This window comes from Monodelphis domestica, chromosome 3, assembly GCF_027887165.1.
Source record: "Monodelphis domestica isolate mMonDom1 chromosome 3, mMonDom1.pri, whole genome shotgun sequence".
NCBI classification, from domain to species: domain Eukaryota; kingdom Metazoa; phylum Chordata; class Mammalia; order Didelphimorphia; family Didelphidae; genus Monodelphis; species Monodelphis domestica.
Window position 1 is genome coordinate 69,493,455 of NC_077229.1, and position 13,975 is coordinate 69,507,429.

Below are 13,975 nucleotides of genomic sequence, written 5' to 3' on the forward strand. Positions count from 1 at the left end.
AGGAAGGCAGCATGGGGGAGAGAAGGTAGGGGAAGGGGAATGGAGTCTCACCAGAACTTGCAGGACATTCTCAGCAGCCTTAAATGTGTTGGAGCCCCTTTCACCCATGTCTGGTGTATAAAACATGTTGGTGATGGTAAAGTTGAGGGTGAATGTCTTGGAGTAGGAGCTCCCTGCTGCTGTACAGAAGGAAAGATATCACATTGTCTGAGCCTTACAAATGTTATTCAAATGAGAGGAAATGCTTTGTAAACCTTCAAGTTCTATCTAAATGTCAGTTATGATGACCATTATCATGATCATGACTCCAGGGGGCACTGTTCTAGTCCTTCCTCAGTTGGAAACTCAGCAGAATGAACCCACTAATGAAAACCTGAACACATCTCTAGCCATACACACCATTTCTGGAAGTATTAAAATTGTGCCTTTGTAGTCAGAATACCTGGGTTGAAATCATGGCCCTGCCACGTCCTATGTTTTTGCCTTAGTTTTCTCACAAGTAAAATTAGGAGGTTGAATCCAGTTTCAAAGTTAAGAACTGATTACTTGACAAAAATTGCTGGGAATAATGCAAATTAGTCTGGCAGAAATTAGGGATGGCCCAATGTCTTGTATGACATGACAAAGTAAACTCCAAATGGGTACATGAGTTAGATACAAAAGGTGATATAAAACAAATGAGAGTGATGAGGAAAATTGTATCTTTCATGGTAATGGACAAGGGGACAGTTTATGATCACATGAGGGAAAGATAGGAGAGCAAGATAAAAATGGACACTGTTGTTAACTTATGACAAAATAGTTTTTCCCCAAAAACAAAACCAATGTAGGCAAAATGAGGAGGGATTCGGGTAATTGGAGGGAAAAATCTTTGCTTCAAATTCTTTTGATGAGAGACTCATTTCCAATATCCAATGAATCAGATTTATGAGAGTAACGGTAAAGGACATAGCCAAAGTTGGTGGAGAAGATAGAGATTCCTCATCTAATCTCTACCAAATTCCTCTCCAAAACCCAACATAATGCCTTCAAAATGAATTCTGGAGAAGTATAACACAGAGAAAAGACAAAGAAGTCATTTTCTAGCAGAAACCCACTTTGAAGATCAGCAGGACAGATGATGTGTACAGGGGTCGAGGTGGAAGTAGACAACAATGCACCAGGGCATGTCCCATTAAGCTAGCAGCCTTCTCCATCATTAAGTGTTCATTTTCTGCCCAGTGTAATCCTAAATACTGAGGATACGGATAAAATTTTAAAAAACATTCACTGCCCTTGGAGAGGTCACAGAAGGCACCCTCTGAAGTGGAAAGAGCCTTAGCCATTTAATGTGAAGCACTAGGGCTGAACTCTCTTTTAGCCCCTGAAGTAGAGCATAACAGATTAGAAAAGACAATGACTCTGGAATCAGAGGTCCTGGGTTCAAATATCACTTCTGATGCTTTCTACATTTGTGTCCTGGGACATCTTATTTAACTTCTCTGGTCAGGTACCCCATTCAGGGTTTTAGGTTCTTGGCATAGAAAAGCCTGTCCTTCAGTAGCTGACTTTTAGCATAGTAAATTATATGTATACACACAAACTAACGCAAGAAATGGACAAAATCCTCCATGAGCTCTTCATCCAAAGGCTGGTATCATGGCATACATCTGGGCAGACAGTAATGGAATAGAGGAAGTTGCCAGGTCTTACAACCTAATCACAAACTCCCCCATCAGTGAGTGTCCTGTACTCAGAATATGAAGATGAGTCCATATCATATCTCCAAGCTGTAAAACAAGGGCCCAGAGCAAGGATGAATACCAGTATAATAGAAAGAAAAAATAATTTCTTACCAATGGCACCTACTGTGGATTCATAGAGGCTGCTAGTCACTGATGTCATGTCTCCTGGTGCTCCATGGTCTGGGATATGGGTGACAGGTCCTACAGCAATCTCACTCTCTAGAGGAATAAATGAGAACATATATCTCATCTCAGCCTCAGCAGTAGGGGTAGAAAAAACAATATTGTTGTCCCCTTATATTCTGAAGGAAACTCCAAAATATGTACCTTCTTTACTTCATCCTTCATCTAAAGAGAATCTCTCTAGTATTCCCATTCTCTCATTTTTTTTCGAACTCCAAATCTAATGACAGCTTTTTTACTTCCCCATCTGGAAAAAACCTTTCTTTTATCCACCTGTCCCTAAGAGGTATAATCTCCTGTCTCTCTTACCTTTTATGACTGAAATCCATGAGGAAGCTCTATATAAAAAGTGCTTCCACTTCCCTTCTTCCTATTCTCTTCTTAACTACAGTCCGGTTTTCAACCTCATCACTCAAGTGAAATTGCTCTCTCCAATGTTGTTAACAATCTCTTAATTGCAAAAATCTCTTAATGGCCCTTTCTTCATCCTCATTCTTCGTAATCTCTCTGCAGCATTTGATACCATTATTTTATTCTCTTTCACTTTTATAACAAAAAACTCTCCTGGTTCTCTAACTTGTATGACCACTGTCTTTGGTCTCATTTGCTGGATTCTTATCTAGGTCATAAATGCTTAATGTAGGTGCCCAACAAGGCTTTGAGCTGGGCCCCTCTCTTCTTTTTCTATAAGATTTCCCTCAGCATTCTCAACCTCACAAGATTTAACCATCATCTCTATATCGATGATTCTCAAATCTGGTCATCCATCCCTTAACCTCTGCCGTGTCCTCCAGTCTTACAACTGCCAATGAACAACTGCGTGTTGGAAATTTTGAACTGGGTGTCTTGTAGATATCTGAGCCTCAACATGTCCAAAAATTAATTCATTGCCTTCCCCTCAAAACCTTCAACTCTTTCTAAGTTCCCTTTGGCTAACCAGGGTATCACTGTCCTCCCAAGTCACCCAGGCTCACAAGTCACGTCATCATTCTTTTAAAAAAAAAAGCCTCATTTCATTCTCTAGTAGAAACTCTAAGACAGAAAGGCAAAGGTTAGGCAACCAGGTCATTCTTGACTGCTCACCCATCATATACAATGTGTTCACAAGATCTATAAATTTTGCTTTCATCACATCTCTCCCATATTCTCTGTCTCTCATATAACCCTGTAACTACTCTGGTATAGGCCTTCCTCACCTCATATCTTAACTATTGCAGTAGTTTTCTATTTGATCTCCCTATCCTAAGTGCCATCCAACTCCAGTCCATCTTCCATTCAACTGCAAAATTGCTTTTCCTAAAACCTAGGTCTGACCATGTCATTGTCCTAGTCAATAAAATTCAGTAACTACTTATTGCTTTAAGGATAAAATACAAAACCCCATTTAGCAATCAAAGCCTTCCATGATCTTCTCCTCCTTTTTTCCTATTCTTCTTATACATTATTCCTTCTCCCCCTGAGACATTTGCCTTCTTGCTCTTCCTTGCACTCACTTTGCTATCTCAATTCAACTTTGGCTATACCAAATAGAAAATATTCGTACTAGGTTGCACCCAGTTACATTATATTGATACTGCAACTTCAAGTGGGAGTGGGATTTGGGGAAGGCTCAAGAATGTCTTTTCAAGACATTAGCTCTCTATGGGGAGCAGCCACTCTCAAGTAAAGCTCTGCTCTATAAACACAACTGCTGCAATTTTTATAAATACATCCAAATGTCTTGTTGTAATATTTGATCTTTGGAAGAAAAATCTGGAATACTTTCCTCATTTCCCTAACTTTCTTAAAGTTCCTGATAAGAGCTCCTCTGCTTCTTAGGTGATCCTTCTAAATTCTAATGCCAGCTTCTCTTGATTAGTTCGGATTTATTTTGTTTTTAGATTGTGTGTAAATTGTTGTTCCTGGCATATTGTCTCCCCAATTAGACTATAAGCTTCTTAAGATTAATGGTGTAAACCTTAAAATTTCTTGGACTTATAAATGTTGGAAATTTCACCATTGGGAAATTTCATACTTGGAAAATTTCTTAGTGATAGTCTATTGGAATGTGAACCCCATTGGCATGGGAGGTTCCTCCTCCTCCCTTCTTAAGATTACTTTAGGACAGAAACCTTTTGCTGAACAATGGAAAGGGCTTTGACCTATGCTTAAGCATAGAACAGGAATTTCTTTGAGTCATGATTGATTTTAGAATTGATACAATGGAGATACTTGTAATCAATCTCCACCCTACTCAGTCCTAACAGGATTTAGGAAGGGCTGCAGCAAAAGATCAAGATTTAATTATTTGAAAATATGACCTCCAACAGACATGTGCAAAGCCACAGACCTCTGGGCAGTCCTGGGTTAAGCTAGAGCCACCATTGGCACAGGGAAATTGATGGACAGTGATTGGTAGATGTGAGAACTGAGGGGAGGAAACTTGGATGGTTTCCTTAAAGATAGAGGGGTCTGAGGACTGGAGGGTGGTTTGAGAGTTTTGGCTCTGAGTGGTTGGAGAGGTGCTCTGAGAAGCTTGCTCTGAAGGAAGCTGCAGGTGGAGGCCCCGGAGACTGTTTCTCCATTTTGGTCATGTGAGTAATAGGGACTGATCTCCTTTCTTTGCCCCAGCTATCTAAGGGCTTGGGCCTTTGGGCCCAGCCTAAACAGAAGGGGTATTTAAGCCCTATTCCCTTCTCTCCCCTTTCTCTCTCTCTCTCTCTCTCTCTCTCTCTCTCTCTCTCTCTCTCTCTCTCTCTCTCTCTCTCTCTCTCTCTCTCTCATACTTTTCTTCCTCCTGTTTGTAATTAAAAACTCCATAAAAGGCTGATGGCTGACTTGAGTTTTCATTTAGGAATTACATAGCTGAATTCCTTGGAGACCTTAAATTAATATATATCAGTCTTTTAAAGTGATTTCCTTGTCACAACGGTGCCTTCCTTCCTATACCCTGTGCTCTGCGGAGTGTGTGGAATCAGAGCAGACACAATGAATGGTTATCAACTCACTGACTGACTGATATTGCCTAAGGAAATGTTCCCTATCTTGCTATAATTCTACAGGCTCCATATATGTTAGACTCAATACTAATCACCACAGAAGGGTCCTTGTAGCTCAGGGACCAGAAGAGTGTGCTACTATAGAGAGATGAAGGATCCTGAAAGGCATTCACTCACCCAACAGACCCAACACGGTCTTAAGTGTACCAAAAAAAGAAGTTCTAATAGGGAAATGGGAGGAAAAGTGATTTCCCTTGAGATGTTAAGTTCTCCTCCGTGGACACATCTGACCTCCATTCTGATTCAAACATTCTTCCTTAGTAACAGGATAGAGCTAACAGGTACATGAGCAAAAAGTGAAGTTGTCCCCACCCTAGCACTGATGCCTTCTGTAGCTGTGGGAGCTGGGCTCAGAGAAACTGATTTCCAACTTTCCTTTGTGCTAGCTGAAGTCAGAATGTGTAGCAGTCCGCCCCCTGGCTATGGGCAAGGGGAAAACAGTATGTGCAGATTGCTCAGTCTTGGGCATGCTCAGTAGTGCTCATGGCTAGGAAGGCCTCTGACCCTTGACCCCAGCTTCTCCCAGGTTAGGCGGGAAAACAGGTTTCTTTGTTCTCACCTGGTTAAGAGAAACCACACCTGCGCCTTGTCATTAACCAATGAGAATCATCCCTATGTACTGTGTATATTTGCATATCAAAAACTATATCTAGCCCAGCAAGCTCCGCCTTCGCTCTCTCTGCTCTCTGCTCTCCTTCTCTTTCAGGCTACCTGATGGCTGTCCTTGCAGGAGCTTGGCCTCTGGCCAAGCTCCATCTTTAATCTTTCTCTATTCACCTCTCTGACCTGCGTGGTATGGATCTCAGGACTGGAAAACCCTACAGAATTGGTCCTTTGATCAGAGCTTAGCTGTGGCTCATTGATAATTAATAAAGACTCATCCTGACCACCTCATATCTCTATTAGGACTCCGTCACTTCCCTCGTGGTATCAAAACTTCTATCCTGTCTCTATCTTCCCACCTTGTGGCTTCTCTCACCTCTGAGAGAACCAACAAATGGCGCCCAGAGTGTCAGGACCTGCCCCCTGGCACTTTCTCGTGGCATTCAAACCTTTTATTTCACACAGCTAATGGGAGAACGCGTTCCAGGACACGAGGCTAAAGAGCGTAGGCAGGTGCCGGAGTTCCAGGAAGGTTGCCGATCCTCTGGCCAAGGACGGTAAGTCCTCCTCTGCTTGAGGTGGGTCTCCCCTCTGAACCCTGCTCGACTCTTAATGTCATAGCTTGATGGGGGAGAAATGGAAGTCTCAAGAGCTTAACTGCCGGAGACTGAATCAGGATGAGGGAAGCACATGGTCGGTCAGAGCGGGATTCTTAAACTATCTCTGTGGGGGGAAGTGCAGTTTCCCTCCCCCACCTGGGCCTGCTAGTACAATACTATGCGGAGGCCTCCTCTCTCGGACCTGGATCTCCGGAGGTTAAGAAACACCTGAGGAGTGGTCTGAGGGGGAGGGGAAGGAAAAAGAAAATTTGACCCAGGGAAACCCTCACTAGGGGCGATTGAAAACTTGAAAAATCTCAGTCTGAAACAAACAGTTGCTAGAGCATAGTGAATTTCAAACGAAGCAACTGGGAAAAGACAAAGCAGGAGTTAAAATTTCATCAGGAAAGCAAAGTCAAATTTACCGGCTCCTGAGACAAAAAGCTGAAAGAGCCAGGCTGCTATTCATAGGCAAAACAGTCAGTTTAGCAAAAGCGGGAAAGGCTAGCGAAGAAGCAAGGCAGAAACTGCTGCAGAATGCTAAGGAGTTCTTTCTTAAGCATTTCTTATTTCAAAAGTTTTGCAGGGAGCAAGCTAATCTTTACAAGAAAATCCCTGTACCTTTTCAGGAGAGGTCGGACTCAGATGCATTTGAAAGGCCTATCAGGAAGTGGTTGCTTTAACTCAAAGCAGGGCATTTAAAAGATCAGAATTACTTGGAAAAAACGGATAAAAAACAAAAAATTTTTCTAATAAAACCGTAGGTCTCAGCAAAATTAAGGAATCAAGGCAATAATCCTGAATTAGGTTAAATTCGGAACAGCCTAAGTTGTAAAAAGATATTGCCATTCTGTAACCAAAGGCAGAAGATTTTTTTTTAAAAAAGCAAGCCTCCAAACTCATTTAGCATTTGAAAAAGGTCCTAGGAACTCTTTTGTTTGAGGTCTGGCCAGGTAAAGGCAGGCTTTACCTGGGTGCTTGCAAATGATAAAAAGCACAGTGAAGTAAGATCTGGGAATTTGAATTGTTTTAATTTGGGTTGGATATAGGCAAAATTATAAAGGAATGTCTGCTTATATTTTTTGATAAAGGAAGTTAAAAAAGGAGAATTAAATATCTTTCTCTGACTTTTGTTATATGCCACAGAATATCAGGACTAGAAATGTTTTATCTGTAGAGAAATTTTGGTATAAATCACGAGGTAATTAAAGTGCAAACAGAAAACTTTTAAGGTTTGGGTTTAAATCTGAAGCAGCTTGAATTTTTTTCTCTCTACCAGCCACGTGGCTTGAGCCACGTGGAAGATAGCATCAGAGCAACTGAGGTTGCAAGTTTTATCACTAAGGCTGTAATTGGCTAGAAGAAAAAATTTAATACTAAGATATAATAAGCATGAATTGGAATATGATTTAAAGGAATTTATAAAGCTTTCTAATTTTAACTATGGAGGAATTATTAACACTTTTCTAAACAGGACATAAAGCAACAGGATGAATCTTGAGCAGAGCTTATTCAAACAGCCTTTATGCAGTTCAGAAACTTTTTTACTGGGCATATTACTATACCTGTATCCAGAAAGCAAATGATTTATAACTAGAATAGCTTTTACTATGGAAAATTAAGACACATGCTCAGCAGAGTAAAAGCATGGTTAGAAGGATTCAATCTGTTTACCAGTGGTTAATTATTAAGGTTATCAGGAACTCTGTTACTCAGTACAGTAATTTATGAAGGATTTGAAAGAGGCACTACTATCATGTATTGAAATTGCAGATATTGAAGCTGATCATGATATTGAAAAGAGACCTATGATAATAATGCAAATTCAAAGGTTACTGGCATAATTTGATTTATTTCTGCAGTGAAGATTTGCAGAATTAGCAGATGAAAGTAATGATTTTATTCACAGTATTAAGATCTTTTCAGTTATGAAGCTAAGGGCAGTAGTTCAGAAATAACAACTTCTGTGCAATTGTTTGATAATTCTATGCATATTTGTACAGCATAAGACAATGCTATAATTTCAATAACTGCACACAGTGAAATTTTTCAAAAAGCAAAAATTGTGTGCAGGCAGACAAAGACTTAAGATCCCAGCACACATGGGTCAATTCATAAGTGATTTATAGAATGATATTTTTATGATTATGGGTTTGAAAAAGCAAATATTTAAGCATCTATACATGCTGCTTTGCAAGATCTATGGTACATCTATATCCTGAACAAGCAGGTGATATCGCTTATCAATGCAAACTGCTGTGGATTAATTTCACCCCTGAGGGATATCCATGCATATTTTGGAGCAAAAGGTGCATTTCAGTTTGCTCCTGGCACAAAGGTTGAACTGTGAAAAATGATGGGAGATACTTACTCTCCTGGTTTATGGGTTCAAGCTCAAATGAAGAAGTGAGCAAAGTGATTGCAGATTTTATAAATATCTGTGCACTACTGTCTATTCCAAACAGCTTGGAATAGCAGGGCTTTTAACAGCAATGCAAAGGCTAAATTGCATAGCTCATGGCTTACATGCAAGCTATGGTAAAAAGAGCTCAAAGGAATTCATGAGCCCCAAGGTTCAAAAACTGAAAGTATATATGTTCTGTCACTTTCTAACTTTCTAAGACCCAATGAGGCTTTCATTTGGGGTCGAGGTTTTCTGTTTACTTTCTCAGATACATGGAGTCCATGGAAGATGATTAAGAGCATCTGATGGCAAGAAAATCTGCCCGGAAGAAGGACAGAAGGCAGAGGTGTCTGGCACAGGACACCAGAAAAGCGGCACATGGACTGTAAAGACTGCCCTATAGGCAGGTTTAACACACTATGCACACACACATGTAATTGTATGAGAAACAATGTACATGCAGAAGAGTATCATTGAGTCACTAACAGATATTCTGTTCTAGGAATATATGGGTATTTGGTAAAAGATCTAACTTTATTACATGCCTGACAATTTTGAATGGTACTGGTACAATGTGTAACTTGAAATCATATTATTGGAATTGTTCCATGTTAGCCAAATTTGATCAAATATCAAAAGGGTATAATTGGGAATATTATGACAGTATAAGGAATGCTGTCCACTTGCAGCACAAATGGGTATTACTATCCAAAATGTAATGATGATTATGATCTTAAAGGGTACATTATATTTGCAAACAACATGTCTCTATTAGAATCAGACTTATCTAGAAGTCAATTTTGTCTAGCTGTGACTGTTCCACTTTCTTAAGGAAAGAGGTGGATATGGTATCACTAATCATCTATCTTTTCTACACCCCAAAAGGAAGATAAGTTAAAGCTTTGTAGTAATCAATATTGAATGTAATGATAAAGATCACATTGTGTGAGATACCTGAATTGGGTTAAATATATCAAGATATTGAGACTGTAAGGGACCCAAGGGGATGATAATGTTGGGTCGAGGTCTCGTTTGTATGTTCACAGATAATGAAAACATCTGGTCACCCACGTCATGCTTCATGCCAGCTGATACAGACCAGGAAGAGAAGCAGACGGAAGGTGATGGCATCAGCTACCTGCATGCCAGCCACAATCCAGGCACGCTGGAGGGACACTTCTCTGGTGACTAATATCACTCTAGAACAATGACATTACACTATTAGAGACATTGGCTATTAGGCCACTGATGGACACTTGTCATGCTGACATCCATTGAGATGGGGTACCCAGAGCAACATCAAGTATGCTAATTCAGAAGGACTAAATCACACTTGTGTCTGTACAAGACACCAGATACATCCCACATGCCAAAGACTTTGCAATGGGATTGAGATGAAATAGCTACAAATTGTCTAGATACTAAAGTATACCTTGTATTTTGTATATGATACTGTCAAAGGGAATTTTGTATGCATTATGAATTGTATGCATTATAAAGCTACCACTTGTATTGTAAGAAATGCTGTTATCAACAAGGGTATAGACCTTGGTATGACTCTCCAAAGAGTAGGAGATAGAAAACGTTCATTCATAGGATAGATCTGATATTTCTGACATCAAAAATGAGGTGCTAAGCAGAAAATGCTGCACAGACAGGTTTAATGGACAGGTGACGCTAATGTTACTCTCAAGAAAGGATGAGAGATCAGGGAAAAGACACTAGGAAATCTTTAATCAGGAACCTGAGTTATTGTAAGAGATCACTGACATCCAGGCAAAGATTATGTTCCTGACAATACCAGGATGGACATTAAGGGCTGACTACCAGAGATGTAGTTAAGTGTTAATACCATTGTTAACCATTACTCCTGATACCCTGTCTTGGTGGGTAATATCTTGATAGGAAAAATGTCTTGCTCTCCTCCAACAATCCCAGAATTCAGACGGCCGCCGGATTCGGGATCTATTGGCTTCCCTTTCATGTACTGGAAGACGTTCTGGTATATGGAAGTAAGACCTCATGAAAAACTGAGGGCTCTAGGTTTGACAATTTCTGTGGACGCGCAGTCATTGTCTCTCCTAGGTGGAAAAAATTATTATTGCACAAAAACATGGAGCAAGGGCAAAGTATAATCTAAGTTTTACTGTTTTGGAGTATGGATTAAAAACATGACACAATAGGCACAGATAAGCTTGTAGAAGAAGCACATTGAATATTATTCACTGACAATTAGGAATGAAAAAGCTATGTCAAATGCTGTAGGTGCAAGAAACTGTAGAAATTGTTTCTACATGGGAAACAACTTAAGCTTCTATTTACCCAAACATTGGTTTGGTGGAAAGAATTTTGCAAATATTGGTAATGGTATAGGCTTGGTTATCATATTGATGGGTTTATTTATACAAGCAGAGATTTAAAATAAGGAAGACATAAGGAATATGCAGTCAGAACTTGAAATATTACTTCATTAACACCATCATGGTTATTTAAGCTACCATTGAGAATGTAAAATGGATGGGAATATTGGTATTTGTTAAAAATTGCACTGTGATTGATGTATTAATGTTTTTGCAAAGCCTGTAATGGTGCAAAATTATGTTCATATACAAGGCGAATTTTGATCTATTTAGATCAGGAATTAGAAATCATTGGGAATGTAAGTTCTGATATTTTACATTGGCTCAGTTTCAAAGATACCACATAGACAGTGAGCCAAGAGAATCTTGTATTAATTTTGGGATCAGGTTCCCAGGATCAATTGTCTGAGATCATTTGACATGTGATAACATGATCCTCCAGAATTGTTAAGAGAGGATGCTTTTCTTTGAAGGGATCTCTCCCAACACACAAACAAAAAAAAAGGGAGAGGAATCTCATAGAGATCAGTATGTTCATTTGAGAGAACACTTTTGATTCATTTTCAATTATTCAACTTTGATTTTTCTGTAGCACAATTAAGGCCAGAATTTTTAAGTACAAGGAAAGTACTGTTAATGCTCTGATCCAGAATTATGAAGGTGCAAAGATTTCTAGAATTACAGTCACCTAACAGTCGGTGAACATGAGAACATGACAGCAATTGTTAATTTTCAGATGGCCATACTGGAGAGTGATGTCTGATTGCATGTAAGGGGAATCATAATGAATCTTTCATTATGGACCAGACAGCCTCAGCCACGATTATATACTTTCCATATGAAATGGATGTTTGAGGTTGGGAAATGCAGAGACATGGCGTACTGACACCCTCAGTCGCTGGATGTCCTGGCATCGAGCTACCAACCAGTTTCTTAATGTGGCAGGCATCTGGCAGTGAGCACGGAAAGATCCCCAAGATGTAGTATCAGGACGAGAGAAAGGAAGGACTTATCCTTCATCTCCAGGGATAGTATTTTGCTAACTGTTGAAAAGGCTGACAACTTCTGATAGTCCAGACTGTGAATGGTGGCATGTTTGGTTATTGCACCTGTCATGTGAACCATGGAGTTCTACCTCATTAGACCAGGATCAGTAGCGTGGAAATTATTTTCTTAACATTTTTATATCTACTAAGACTGTTGCATTGATCTTGAAATGCAGACAGACAGATAGAAAGATCAGTTTGGGAATTTTTAAGATTGATCACTGAATCAATTTATGCTGATGTTCATTCTTGATTGGGATATCTAAGTCATACAATCAGGATGGGTTTTTCATCTCTGTATCAGAATATGATTATGCACCAGAGTGTTTGTATTTGTTAATGCTGTAATGTTGCTACATTTTGATATTACACTATTCATTTGTGTGTAAAACAAAAAGGGGGAGATGTAGCAGTCCGCCCCCTGGCTATGGGCAAGGGGAAAACAGTATGTGCAGATTGCTCAGTCTTGGGCATGCTCAGTAGTGCTCATGGCTAGGAAGGCCTCTGACCCTTGACCCCAGCTTCTCCCAGGTTAGGCGGGAAAACAGGTTTCTTTGTTCTCACCTGGTTAAGAGAAACCACACCTGTGCCTTGTTATTAACCAATGAGAATCATCCCTATGTACTGTGTATATTTGCATATCAAAAACTATATCTAGCCCAGCAAGCTCCGCCTTCGCTCTCTCTGCTCTCTGCTCTCCTTCTCTTTCAGGCTACCTGATGGCTGTCCTTGCAGGAGCTTGGCCTCTGGCCAAGCTCCATCTTTAATCTTTCTCTATTCACCTCTCTGGCCTGCGTGGTATGGATCTCAGGACTGGAAAAGCCTACGGAATTGGTCCTTTGATCAGAGCTTAGCTGTGGCTCATTGATAATTAATAAAGACTCATCCTGACCACCTCATATCTCTATTAGGACTCCGTCACTTCCCTCGTGGTATCAAAACTTCTATCCTGTCTCTATCTTCCCACCTTGTGGCTTCTCTCACCTCTGAGAGAACCAACAGAATGATAGTGAGACTTGATGTTTTCCTGAATTCCTCTCAGACAACAGTCAGACTGGCTAACCTGGAGTTCTCCAATGAGGACGTAGCCCCAGGTGAGCCTGTGCTTGTGGAGGCTGCACAGAAGGTAAAGGCAGAAATGAGGCTTGGCCACATCGAGTTCCTTTTACCAAGGAGTCTTTCACCAATAGCAGTGGCTTGTTTCTGAGAGTCTGGCAGTCCAGGAAGGTGAACATGATTCAATATCCATATCCATGCTATAGAGGCAGTGATGTTTGACAGCAGAATGATCCTGGTCACCACAGGACTGATCCTCACTATTGGAGCAATGCTGGCTGGCAGGGTAGCTGTGTTCTGATTTTCAGACTCCTGGCCATCTGTCCCTGGTGCTCAAATAGTGACTTCAGAAAACAATTTGGAAACAATGATACCTGAGCTGGTCTGTACTCCCATTGAGTTCTCAAGTCACTTAAATTATGCCTCCATTTTCTCCATTATAAAATGAGGATAATAATAGCACCTCCCTCCAGAGCCTGGTACCTAGTAGATGCTTAAATTTACCCTTTCTTCTCCTCTCCTCCTAACTCTTGTGAATCTTAAAGACTACTCATACTGTACCTTAGAAGATTTTATTGAAACTGTTGCCTTATTGTAACAATGGAGATATTTGGTCTAACAAGAATCAGGAATATATTGGGAACTTTTAAAATTACTCCACCCTACTCAGACAGTGCCTTAGAGGAAGATAAAGCTGTAAACTCCTGATTGAACAATGAAAGTCCCTAACTCATTCCTTACAGAGAAGCTAAAACTTAAGCTAAGTTTACTTTTAGAAATAATACAAAAAGGTGTTAAGTACCTGTAACGGTTAAATTTGTACCTAAAAAGATCAAGTAACCTACAAAAGGCAAGCTAAACAAAGAGGTGTGAAGGACTCAGAACATTTAATCTAACCAGAGAAGGTGAAAACCAAAGAAGGTGAAAACTAAGAATGGGCAATCCTGGGAAAAAGTGTCTAC

The 13,975-nt window shown here is 40.1% G+C and overlaps 1 protein-coding gene across 1 annotated transcript in view; it reads right to left on the minus strand.

Annotated features, from left to right (window-relative positions):
• LOC103100660 (mucin-16-like) overlaps positions 1–13,975 on the minus strand; it is a 195,532-nt gene that overhangs the window by 47,703 nt on the left and 133,854 nt on the right. The window contains exons 24-25 of the mRNA XM_056820974.1: positions 1,836–1,943; positions 52–179 (exon numbers count right to left, since the gene is read on the minus strand). Coding sequence (XP_056676952.1) covers positions 52–179; positions 1,836–1,943 — 236 coding nt within the window. The remainder of the gene's footprint in view (positions 1–51; positions 180–1,835; positions 1,944–13,975) is intronic.